At 44.6% G+C, this 12,213-nt stretch overlaps 1 protein-coding gene across 2 annotated transcripts in view; it reads right to left on the minus strand.

Annotated features, from left to right (window-relative positions):
• MTOR (mechanistic target of rapamycin kinase) overlaps positions 1–12,213 on the minus strand; it is a 1,113,749-nt gene that overhangs the window by 358,329 nt on the left and 743,207 nt on the right. For both annotated transcript variants that reach the window (XM_069241238.1, XM_069241237.1), the window contains 2 exons: positions 8,628–8,745; positions 3,203–3,418 (listed from right to left, as the gene is read on the minus strand). In XM_069241238.1, coding sequence (XP_069097339.1) covers positions 3,203–3,418; positions 8,628–8,745 — 334 coding nt within the window. The remainder of the gene's footprint in view (positions 1–3,202; positions 3,419–8,627; positions 8,746–12,213) is intronic.

Raw genomic sequence — 12,213 nt, forward strand, 5'->3', positions numbered from 1 at the left:
CACGAAGTCCATGAAAATGGGGCTGGAGTTCCTGGGGGCACCTCTGCTCATGCAGGAATGCCCTCACACACAGGTACCTGCACCCTGCCCTCTGGGCTAGGAAGTCCTACCATAGGGGTGAGTTACAATGACTTGGCGCAGTGACCTGTAGTGAAAAGGGTGCATGCATCCTTTCATGCTGGCTGCAATGGCAGGCCTGCAGATACACTTTGCATGGGCTCCCCATGGGTGGCATAATACATGCTGCAGCCCATGAGGGACCCCTCGTGCCCCAATCCCTTGGGTACCGGGGTACCATATACTAGGGACTTATGTGGGGGCACCAGTAAGCTAAATGTGGGGTGTGTTTGGTCCAAGCAACCATGTTTGAAGGGAGAGTGCATATTCACTGTGGTCCTAGTTAGCAGGATCCCAGTGTACACAGTCAAACATACTGACAAACAGGCAAAAAGTGAGGTTAACCATGCCAGAAAGAGGGTACTTTCATACAATGGCTGCCATTTCAGCTTTGAGCTTTCTTTTTTTGCGAGTGTTCTTTAACGTCGAGATTTTAGTACATTCTCTTTTTTTGGTGTCAACGTCGAGGGCTCAGTTGCTGTTGCAGCTGCCCTCGGCTTTGATTGTCTTTTGACTTTGATGATTTTTCGGCATCTTTACCTCCTGCGCTATCCTTCGATTGGGACCCGAGGTTCTCTGTGCTTTGCCTTCGATCGGCGCGATCTTTGGCGCCAAGGCTGATTTTATCTTTTTTGAGTCTGCTTTCGACTCAACCGCCCCCATCATTTTCGGAGTTACCAGTGGGTGTTTCTCCTTTGGTCTCTTGTGCTCCTTTTTGATGTTGATGAAGGATTTTTTGACGTCAGACTCTTCTCCTTCTGCTTCTTCTGTGTCATTATCCTCTCCCTCGTTAGAGCCACATATCTTGAAGTGAAGTGGTATCCTTCTGGCTCTGCATGATGTAGGGGGGACGCCTCTGCTTCTCTTGAGGCTTCAACAATTTTGGCTTGAAATGTGCACAGGAACTAGAGTTGCGGTTGTTCGGAAGGTAAAGGTTGCACACTTGGTGACTGTCTCTCTGCGCAAACATATGATGGCACTGTGGGCAGAAACAGAATACCATGTTCTTTGCCTTCGATCGGCGTGATCTTTGGCGCCAAGGCTGATTTTATCTTTTTTGAGTCTGCTTTCGACTCAACCGCCCCCATCATTTTCGGAGTTACCAGGGGGTGTTTCTCCTTTGGTCTCTTGTGCTCCTTTTTGATGTTGATGGATTTTTCGACGTCTGACTCTTCTCCTTCTGCTTCTTCTGTGTCATTATCCTCTCCCTCGTTAGAGCCACATGTCTTGAAGTGAAGTGGTATACTTCTGGCTCTGCATGATGTAGGGGGGACGCCTCTGCTTCTCTTGAGGCTTCAACAATTTTGGCTTGAAATGTGCACAGGAACTAGAGTTGCGATTGTTCGGTAGGTAAAGGTTGCACACTTGGTGACTGTCTCTCTGCACAAACTTATGATGGTACTGTGGGCAGAAACAGAACACCATGTTCTCCATTTCCAGACGAACAGGGGGCCCCCTATCCGAGCATTCTACATTTCTCCTTATGAAAAAAGGTTGGAAAAACACCTACTTCATATCGACAATGCCAAAAATGCCTCAGTTCGGTGTAGTCATTACGTAGTTGGGCCCATCGTGTTGACCAGGGTCCACTACATACCTTAAGATGGCTTCCCCGCACTTACAAACCCCAGTTAATGGAGTCTGGGGTTTGTAGGGGTACCCTGCTCATACAAGGGTACCCTCACACTTAGGGACACGCACCCTGTCCTTAGGCATAAGGGCCTACCAGAGGATGACTTACTATGTCTGAGTGCAGCGACCAGGCTATAAGGTAAGCCTTATCTCTGTGGTGAAAGGGTGCATGCACCATTTCACACAGGCTGCAATGGCAGGCCTGCAGACATAGTTTGCATGGGCTCCCATGGGTGGTACAATATATGCTGCAGCCCACGGGGGACCCCTGGTGTACCAATGCCCTGGTTACCTAAGTACCATATACTAGCATCTTACATGGGGGCATCAACATGCCAATTGTAGGTGTAAAAAGTTACCAACCAACCATATTTAGGGGATAGCGCATTGGGGCGCTGGTTAGCAGGATCCCAGTGCACTACAGACCAAGACATACTGACACCACGCAAAAAAAAGTGGGGAGTACTACAACAAGAACCCAGCTTACTACTTACTTAGTCATTTTAAATGTTTCATGGGAAGGGTGGTTGAGGATGAGGGTACATCTGAAATTAAATGCAATTCCATTTGGTAGGCATACTTAAAATGCAGCACAACACCATCAAAAGGCAAAGAGAAGTTGAGGGAAAATGCAAGCACAGAACTACTGAAGCTCCAAGTAAAATAAAGCAGGAAGAACAGCTGCAATGAGGGATAATAAGGATCTGAGTAAACTGAAAAGCACTGAGGAGCACACAAGTCATGGGGTATCACTATTAATCACAACTGGGCACTGGCTCACTCATCCAGAAACCCAGTATCAGGACACCAAGGAGGGACACATACATACATACATACATTCACAACTGGATACATCTCGGGTGATAAGCGTGTTCTAGAAATATACATAACATAACAACAACAACTAGATAGGGGAATCATGCACAGCAATTGCATAATAAATTAAAAGTAATGCTGCTAAATACTTCTTTTCTTATCTGCTCACAAACCAGAACCTATTGCCCGCAAATCTCACTACAGGCAAACATTCAACATTCTATCACGAGGTTCTGTTATTCACAAACAAACCAAACATTGTAACTCTAGATCTCACAACTAAAATAAAACCGGACTACACAATCCCGAGACCCTAACATTCAAATACTTTGAACTTGACAACCTTAAACATGATGCTCAGTAGGCTTGATTCTCTTAAGCCTAGACTCTATTAGCTGAACACACAGAACTTACTGCCCGTATTATAGTACTTACAAACCCAGAATAAAAGACCACGAACAACACATCTCATAAATCCTGAACCTACAGGCCCTAAATCCAGCTCCTCAGAGACTATTAGCCTAGACCACACTCCTGAACAGACCTCGCTCCTTGAGTAGCAACTCTTTCAGTCCCCAGCAGTGAAGGTGGGTGTGAACCCACTTCCTGTGTCATAGCAAGATTGCTAAAGACGTACCTCAGATACCTTCTTTTGCAGTGGGGATGGCACTGGGCTCCCCTCAATGCTCTCAGTCTCGCTTTCACTGTTGCTGCCATCAGTGTTGGCACTGGTGGCACTGGTGATGCTGGTGCCACTGGCGTGCCTCAGCTTCTTCTTCTCATCTCTGGCCTGGTTCTGATGCTTGTAGTGGAGCACCGCCTCGAAGTTCATCACAGCCCAGGCATGCCATGCCTACACAAAGTGCACAAGATAAAGATGATGGCAAAGCATATATATATAATAACAAAGCACACAAGTAAATAAAATAATGCTGTGTCTAGTAACCAGCACACATGCATAGTAAGTGATGGGAGTAGATAGAAAACAACACAGGACAGGAAGCAAAGATACTGGAGAAATTTGTATTCATGCACAACAGGTGATGGGAGTAGACCAGGAACACATGCACAGAAGCCATAGAGGGACTAGAGAGAGGATTAAATACACAGCAAATGACAGGTCTAGAAACATGTAAAAGTCAGATTATGGTGGCCTCTGATAGGCAACAGGGAAAATATGCAATGGTGAGTCTAGGCAGGAAAAAGGGAGATCAGAGCTTACAGGTTTAAGTTTGATGCTACTGCCTGTACATTCCAACACCACCAGTGGAATTAAAGGTCAGTATGAGCAATGTGACACGCACAGAAACATACTGGAAGACAGCCATATGATGAATATTGGCAGACATAGGATGGCAGAAAGCCATAAACATGTACTGCTGTGTTTCACGCACATACAGGGAGTGCAGAATTATTAGGCAAGTTGTATTTTTGAGGATTAATTTTATTATTGAACAACAAACATGTTCTCAATGAACCCAAAAAACTCATTAATATCAAAGCTGAATATTTTTGGAAGTAGTTTTTAGTTTGTTTTTAGTTTTAGCTATGTTAGGGGGATATCTGTGTGTGCAGGTGACTATTACTGTGCATAATTATTAGGCAACTTAACAAAAAAAAATATATACCCATTTCAATTATTTATTATTACCACTGAAACCAATATAACATCTCAACATTCACAAATATACATTTCTGACATTCAAAAACAAAACAAAAACAAATCAGTGACCAATATAGCCACCTTTCTTTGCAAGGACACTCAAAAGCCTGCCATCCATGGATTCTGTCAGTGTTTTGATCTGTTCACCATCAACATTGCGTGCAGCAGCAACCACAGCCTCCCAGACACTGTTCAGAGAGGTGTACTGTTTTCCCTCCTTGTAAATCTCACATTTGATGATGGACCACAGGTTCTCAATGGGGTTCAGATCAGGTGAACAAGGAGGCCATGTCATTAGATTTCCTTCTTTTATATCCTTTCTTGCCAGCCAAGCTGTGGAGTACTTGGACGCGTGTGATGGAGCATTGTCCTGCATGAGAATCATGTTTTTCTTGAAGGATGCAGACTTCTTCCTGTACCGCTGCTTGAAGAAGGTTTCTTCCAGGAACTGGCAGTAGGACTGGGAGTTGAGCTTGACTCCATCCTCAACCCGAAAAGGCCCCACAAGCTCATCTTTGATGATACCAGCCCAAACCAGTACTCCACCTCCACCTTGCTGGCGTCTGAGTCGGACTGGAGCTCTCTGCCCTTTACCAATCCAGCCACGGGCCCATCCATCTGGCCCATCAAGACTCACTCTCATTTCATCAGTCCATAAAACCTTAGAAAAATCAGTCTTGAGATATTTCTTGGCCCAGTCTTGACGTTTCAGCTTGTGTGTCTTGTTCAGTGGTGGTCGTCTTTCAGCCTTTCTTACCTTGGCCATGTCTCTGAGTATTGCACACCTTGTGCTTTTGGGCACTCCAGTGATGTTGCAGCTCTGAAATATGGCCAAACTGGTGGCAAGCGGCATCGTGGCAGCTGCACGCTTGACTTTTCTCAGTTCATGGGCAGTTATTTTGCGCCTTGGTTTTTCCACACGCTTCTTGCGACCCTGTTGACTATTTTGAATGAAACGCTTGATTGTTCGATGATCACGCTTCAGAAGCTTTGCAATTTTAAGAGTGCTGCATCCCTCTGCAAGATATCTCACTATTTTTGACTTTTCTGAGCCTGTCAAGTCCTTCTTTTGACCCATTTTGCCAAAGGAAAGGAAGTTGCCTAATAATTATGCACACCTGATATAGGGTGTTGATGTCATTAGACCACACCCCTTCTCATTACAGAGATGCACATCACCTAATATGCTTAATTGGTAGTAGGCTTTCGAGCCTATACAGCTTGGAGTAAGACAACATGCATAAAGAGGATGATGTGGTCAAAATACTCATTTGCCTAATAATTCTGCACTCCCTGTACAGGTGCACCAATATTTGACACAGGAATACAGATTATATATAAGGAGGCACTCCAATGTATGATGAAGGAACACAAACATATAAGAACATTCAGTCAAATGTTACTTGTAGGAACAATACGTAAGAATTTTGAGGACAAGTCACATGGGAGTACATGAAACCATTTGTGAAGGGGTAATAAGAGCCATTTCTGAGATGTAAGGAGCCTGTCCTGATTCTACACATTACTGCAGTAAGAGGCCCAAGTTCTCCTGGGATGTGCAGGACAGACGTCTACTCTTCCTGTGAATACAACAAAAGGTCCAGGTGCAACTGGAGTGTATGGAGTCTACCTAGGCTTTAACCTTCGTGATGTATAAGGTCTGTGTTGTGTTACACATCACTGTGGTGAGATGTCTCCTTTGATCTGGGGGACATACAGAGCACATAATAAGTTATCATATCTGCAGATAACCAAAGATTGTTTTGGAGCAACCTTAAGCTCTGCACTGGAACATCCTATATACCCCTGGGTTCATGGTCCCTGTTTGTCTTTGTTAAAAGTGCAAGGAAGTAATTTATTTTTATTTTTAAACAGGACCTCGGCCTGACAAACAGAGTAAAAATATAGACATGTTGTGACAGACATTATGTGGGTTGTTACAAATTCAACCATGCTTCTTAGTAGATATGGCTGCCACAAGTGGAAAGAGATTGTATTACACAATGCTTAGATGAAGACTGCAAAAGGATCCACTATTGTGAGTGGTGTGAAGATTGTGGCAGACACTTTCATCGGGTGCTCCTTTTATGCTGCCTGCACTACAAGTAGACAACCTACAACAGCATTGCTTTAAGAGCTTCAAGATGTTTGTGTTTCTACTTTAAGTACATAAACAAGCTGTTAGCATGGTGGTAACACTTTTTTAGTTAGGGATTTGAAAATCTGCACTGCATAAAACTGAGGTGCCTTTCAACAGTGAACAGGCATGAAGCAACATATGCTGGATAGGATGCTACGAACAAGCCTATCTTTACCCCTGTGCTCCCTCATCTTCTGGCAGCAGGGAACACAGCTTTCCTCTTTCGGGAAGAATAACAAACCGCACTCTTCGAGGTTTAAGCAGTAATCATATTTTTACCTACACACAACTGCGCCATTTGATTCCATCAACTGGGGCGTGTATTAACCACAGACTAGTGAAAATTGTTAGAGCAATGTGGATGTTGCATCCCTATATGTAACAGACCACACCCACTCAAGCCGAACAAGAACATGTACCTATTGTAGGTGTAATTCCGGCTCTCCTATAAAAGGTGACAGTACTACAGCTTTCTAGCCAAAAAGGGACAGGGAACATATTCATAGTATTTTTTCATGGCAAAGTATTTTAGTGGCATCTTGGTGGATCAGGAGGCTGTAACGTTGTATGGAAAGGTCTAAGGCAGTGGCTCGGCAGATGTTTATTGATAGGCCTTTCTCAGACCTGCGGCACTTACAACCATGGCTGCTTCGGTAAAGGGTGAGTTGTATTATGCCATTTTCTATGGACGACTTTTTCTAAAATGCTCCTGGGTGGACTCTTTACGCTTACACTATCACTGGGCGCGTAATGGCTGCTTATATGCTGCTCCTGGGCGGACCTCTCAGACCACACACTATGGCAGACTGTATAATGTGCATTGCTATGGATTGTTCCTCTGCTGTTCCTTGTTGGAGTACTTAGAGCATGTACCTGTCCTCCGACTTGCTCTACTGGTGCTGCTATGTGACTCCAGCGCATATACTACATTAGATGCAAGATTTAACATCCCATGACCAGCACCATCTACCTCTGGGTGGGCACTTCCTATGCTGCATATTCAATGTGGTTTAAAACGTGTTATACGGACGTCTTCAAAGATGGTAGTATCTGAAAGTTTGATTGTGCATTCTCACACTTTCCTTTTACACCCATGCACAGCTATGCTTGCGCTGCAACAGGGACTCAGCATTTTTTGTCAGATATGCACAACTTAGAAACTCTTCCTATAAAATCCACACCACACTCTTTCAATCCATACCCTACCTTGTAAAGCCTGAGCTTCTCTCTCTTACCCCTTTTTGTTTCAATTAATGCCCAGGTGCAGCAAAACATTATACGATCACAGTTCTGGTCCTCACTTCTGACAGTGAAACACTAATCATATAGGCTACATTACAGGAACACACTTTTCCATCTAAAGCAAACCCATTTAGTAGTGAGATACTCATTTGCAACACCCTTTGGCGGCTCATCAAGGATATGAAGTGATAATTAAACTGAACTACACTACAGTGTAGCACAACATCATCAGTGCAGTGACATGCGCAAATGTTGCTGGGATGCACACGGCTTACAGTGACTCTTGACATTAATGACAGCACTGAGGGTGCCAGAATCTCTTTGGATGTACAGGGCTCGTGCAGGGTGTAGCCGTAACTTTATAGCAATGTACAGACTCTCCTGAGAAGCGTGAGAACTGTGCTGGCTTCACACATTAGTGCAGTGAGATGTGTGGACTCTCCAGGGATGTATGGTATCTTTGAGGAGTCTATTCAGCACATGACTGTAGGTGGATGCCCAGACTGTTCTTGTGATGACTACAGTGAGATACCTGGACGCTTCTAAAATGTATTGACCCTTTGCAGGGTCTACATAAAATGTGAATGCAGCGACATGCCTGAACGCTCATGGAATGTACTGTGGATGTGCGGTGTTTACGCTACGCATATCTGCAGTGAGTTGTTTAGAGTCTTCTGGGAAGTGTGAGGCCTGTATGGACCCAACACATGACAGCACTGAGACTCTTGAACGCTTCTAGGATAGAAGCTGCTTGCATGCATAGGATCTCTGCGGTGTCTATTTAACATATGACTGCAGGGTGACACTGAGACTCTTCTAGGAATAACATGTACTCTACATGTGACTTTATTGAGACCCCTGGGTGCTCTTGGAATGTATACGGTGCCTGTACCTCGCACATTTGTAAGCTGAGGTACCCAGATTCTTCTGGGAAGTACAGGCTTTGCACCGACTCCACACATAACAGCAGTGAGATTCCTGGGTGCTCCTTGGATGAATGAGTCCATGCAGACGTACCTTATACCAGCTGCGGTCGTGCTCGGTGCAAGCGCTGTAGCACTGCAGCACCTTGGGGATGGTGCTCTCGTTGATGCCCTGCAGGTTCAGCTGCCACTCACCCAGTTTCAGGAAACACCTGAAATGACAGAGGAGGAAAGGAGCACAAAACAAAGAGGGCTTTAACCAGGCGTTGGACACCACAGCAGGGGAGTTTGTTGGATTTACTATATCTTGAGAAGAATAAACTTCAATCAACTGTAGAAACGCGTCTGGGACTTTGAAATTTACTCTATGACTTGGATGAACACAGTGAACTACACTGGTGTGCCCTGGTATCTTTTGACACAGCAGGGGAGTTTGCAGGGTGTGAAGACGGAGTAGAAAATTAGTCTCCCCTCCACTACTGGATGCAGGGCAGCCTTTGCTCAAAAAGCACGCTGGGGAAAACCAACCAAATTTGGTGCCCTTTCTAATTCTTCCCCCTTCACTTTTCCCCTTTCTTGCAGTTACACTTCTGCTGTTTCTAAGCGTTGTAAACAATAGCCTTTTCTACTTCACAGTTTAACAGTGCTGCTTTGTGCTATACTTTGAGTGGGAATGAGAAAGGCCCGCTCTGCTGTGAGGCTGCTGTTCCCATTATCTCTGCACAGCGCCAGGACACACTCCTGTGTGGTTTATAAATATCATTAGTTCATTAACTCATCAGTCAAATATTAACTGTTGTTATTCTAGTTGTAACCATTATCTTCGTCAGGAGATTTCTAACAATGGATGTTGTGGAATGAGCCTGCAGGAAACGTTAAGGAAGGTCTGCCCTGCAGCCTTCAATACTTCTGAGCCGGTCTTCCCACTTGCTACTGCAGAAGATCGTAGTGGGGGCCCTTTTGTGTTCACAGGTCAGTCCGGTCCACGGTGATGAACTCAGCAGTGACCAGGATGTGAAAACGCATTCCCTCCCCCACCCTAGCACATGAACCACCTACTCGGGTGGTAAATTGGAAGTGAGTGTCCGTAGGAGTGAGACGGAGACAAACGAAGAGAATGGGAAAATGTATGGAAAAAATGAAAAGGCGCTGACAGCCTGCAATAAAAAATATAAAAGCAGACAGTTAAGTCAAGCTCATCGCATGCCCCACTACCCACAAACCTAGGAGCCCTGCGCCCTGCTCGCCCAAGGCCGCCCTTGGTAAAATAACGTCCCTTCACCCTCTACCGAGATGGTGGAATGTGAATTTTCAGATGAAAAAGTTGGCTGCCCCTGTCCCGGGGGAGTGGGCCTGTGCTATATTACCCGGGGCAAACGAGGCGTGCTAACGTCATCAGCGGCTGATTGCCCGAGCAGGGCTAATAAACAAAGAGCGCGTTGCGAAGCAGCACTTTCCACACAAGCGCGCCGGGCCTCCCGTGGCTGAGGGCCGAGATCGGAGAAGGATTTTCGATCTTTCCTTGCCTTACTATGAAACAGGAAATTATTAGAGGCTCGGGGCCTCGGGCGGGAGAGAGGGAAGGAGAGGACGGGCTGGGAATGGTAAAGAGAAGAAAAGATTTATTCAAAGATGAGATACTGCTCTACAAAACGGAATAAGGTTGAATACGAAGAATACCACGACGTCACATTACAAAATGCAAACCTCTTCAATTAGTCATTTCCTTTCTAGATCATTACCAAAACGTATACTGAAATCTTAGGGGGTGACTATCATTAGGATCGAATTATGTTCACAGTTTAAATGCAAAATTATGTTATAACCCAAGTGTAAACATTGTTGTGTCATATTACAGCTGTGCAGGTGCAGAATTCGTTATCTAGTTGTTATTTCATCCGATCCCATCGCGAAAGTGCAATGTTTAAAACAATAAAAATGAAATAGTTGGGAAGAACACCTTTGTAAAGTAAATGTGCTTTAGCCAAGCCAATAAATCTCACCTACGACAAAACTATTGGGCTGTTCAATGTCTTTTAGCCATGCTGAATCACAGCACAGCTTTTGCGCAGCACCTCTTCAGTTTAACTTAAAAAAAGAAAGTGCGTTATGATGCGGCTAGCACTGGCAGCTTCATATCACTTTCTTTTGTTGCTGGCAGGGCGCGAGGACGGCAGGCAACACTGGGCGAGTCAATGAGTGTTTTTTGCTTTGCTTATTGGAAGTGGTTGGGGGGCGGTAGGCAACGTGGAGGGGAGAAGGGTGAGACGGGGGCAACACTTACAACTGAGGATGGGAGGGAGATGCTGGGGCAACATGGACAACCGAGGGTGGGAGGGTTTGGGAGCAAACACGATCAATAGAGGCTGGGAAGGTGAGGATGTCTGGCAAAAAGTTTGTTTTGCGTGGTCCAAATGGTAGTTTAAAACTGCACGCCCAAACTGCAAGGGCAAGCCTGGTGACAGGTTTTACAAAGCTACTTTAGTAGGTGGCACAATGAGTGCCACAGCCCACCAGCAGCATTCAATTTACAGGCCCTCGGTACATGTGGTAACATACACTAGGGACTGATAAGTAAATTTAATGTGCCAATTAGGATATGTCAATTTACACATGTTTAGAGAGGAGAGCACAAGCACTTTACAACTGGTTAGCGGGGTGAAGTGTGCAGAGTCCTATGGCTAGAAAACACAGGTTCAGCAAAGGACGCCCAAAAATCTGGGGGAATGCGACACGAAAGATGCTGATTTCCAACAACTGCAATTGGCATGCTCACTATCACTGGATGCTACATGTGTGAATGAAATATTATCATCATGCTTGTTCTTATGTTCTCGTATAGAATGGATACTTTTGAAAGTAGCTTTGCCTAACCATCCTAATGGTGATGCTGTCATAACTTGGACTTGAGGAGTCAGGCCATCAATATCCCTTTTGTTCGACGGGCTATGCTACCTGACTGTACACTTCTACTAATTTACCTGTTGACCTTAAACTAATTTTAGGGTGTTTTATTGCACTGTATGCTTTTCACTCCACCCTTTGCTTATAATGGTCACTGTGCCATTTTGTCATTTTTCAGTTTTTGTATATTTCAAGTGTCCCCATTCTCATCTCTTCTGTTGTCATTGACTGCCAGGATAGTGAAGATCAGTAACCTAGCTTTTACAATACATCTGTCATGCCTTTATCTATGTCATATAAAGATATAGTTCCTGGTGTTCTTTCACAGTCACACATTGAAGACAAAAATCAAATGATTCCTTTAAGAACCTTGTCTTGTTGTTTTGTCTGTCCTCCTATGCTAATCACGAGTGACCTGATAAATCCAGTGATGCCATTAGCATCAGTTATCTGCTCTATCTGAAATAAACGTTTTGTAGAAACACTACAGCTCTGCTTTTTTTTTATCTGTGACTGTGACGTTTCTGGGTAAAATGCTGGAGAAAAGATGCAAAAGTCAGTAGGGTAAATTTGATTCCTATTAGCTCTCAAAAAGTATAATCCCCATTATTTCCTCCCTTTCAGAATTACTGCGACATTCTGGGTCAGTTATCCTGGGGCTGGGAACTAATGGGGATTATTATGGGCCACTCACCCTGAGGGCCATAAAGAAATAATTAAGTCTCCTGTAAAAAATATGGCTTGTATCTTCTCTTCTTCCCACCATTGCACTATTA

The sequence above is a fragment of the Pleurodeles waltl genome, chromosome 6 (genome assembly GCF_031143425.1).
Source record: "Pleurodeles waltl isolate 20211129_DDA chromosome 6, aPleWal1.hap1.20221129, whole genome shotgun sequence".
Lineage (NCBI taxonomy): Eukaryota > Metazoa > Chordata > Amphibia > Caudata > Salamandridae > Pleurodeles > Pleurodeles waltl.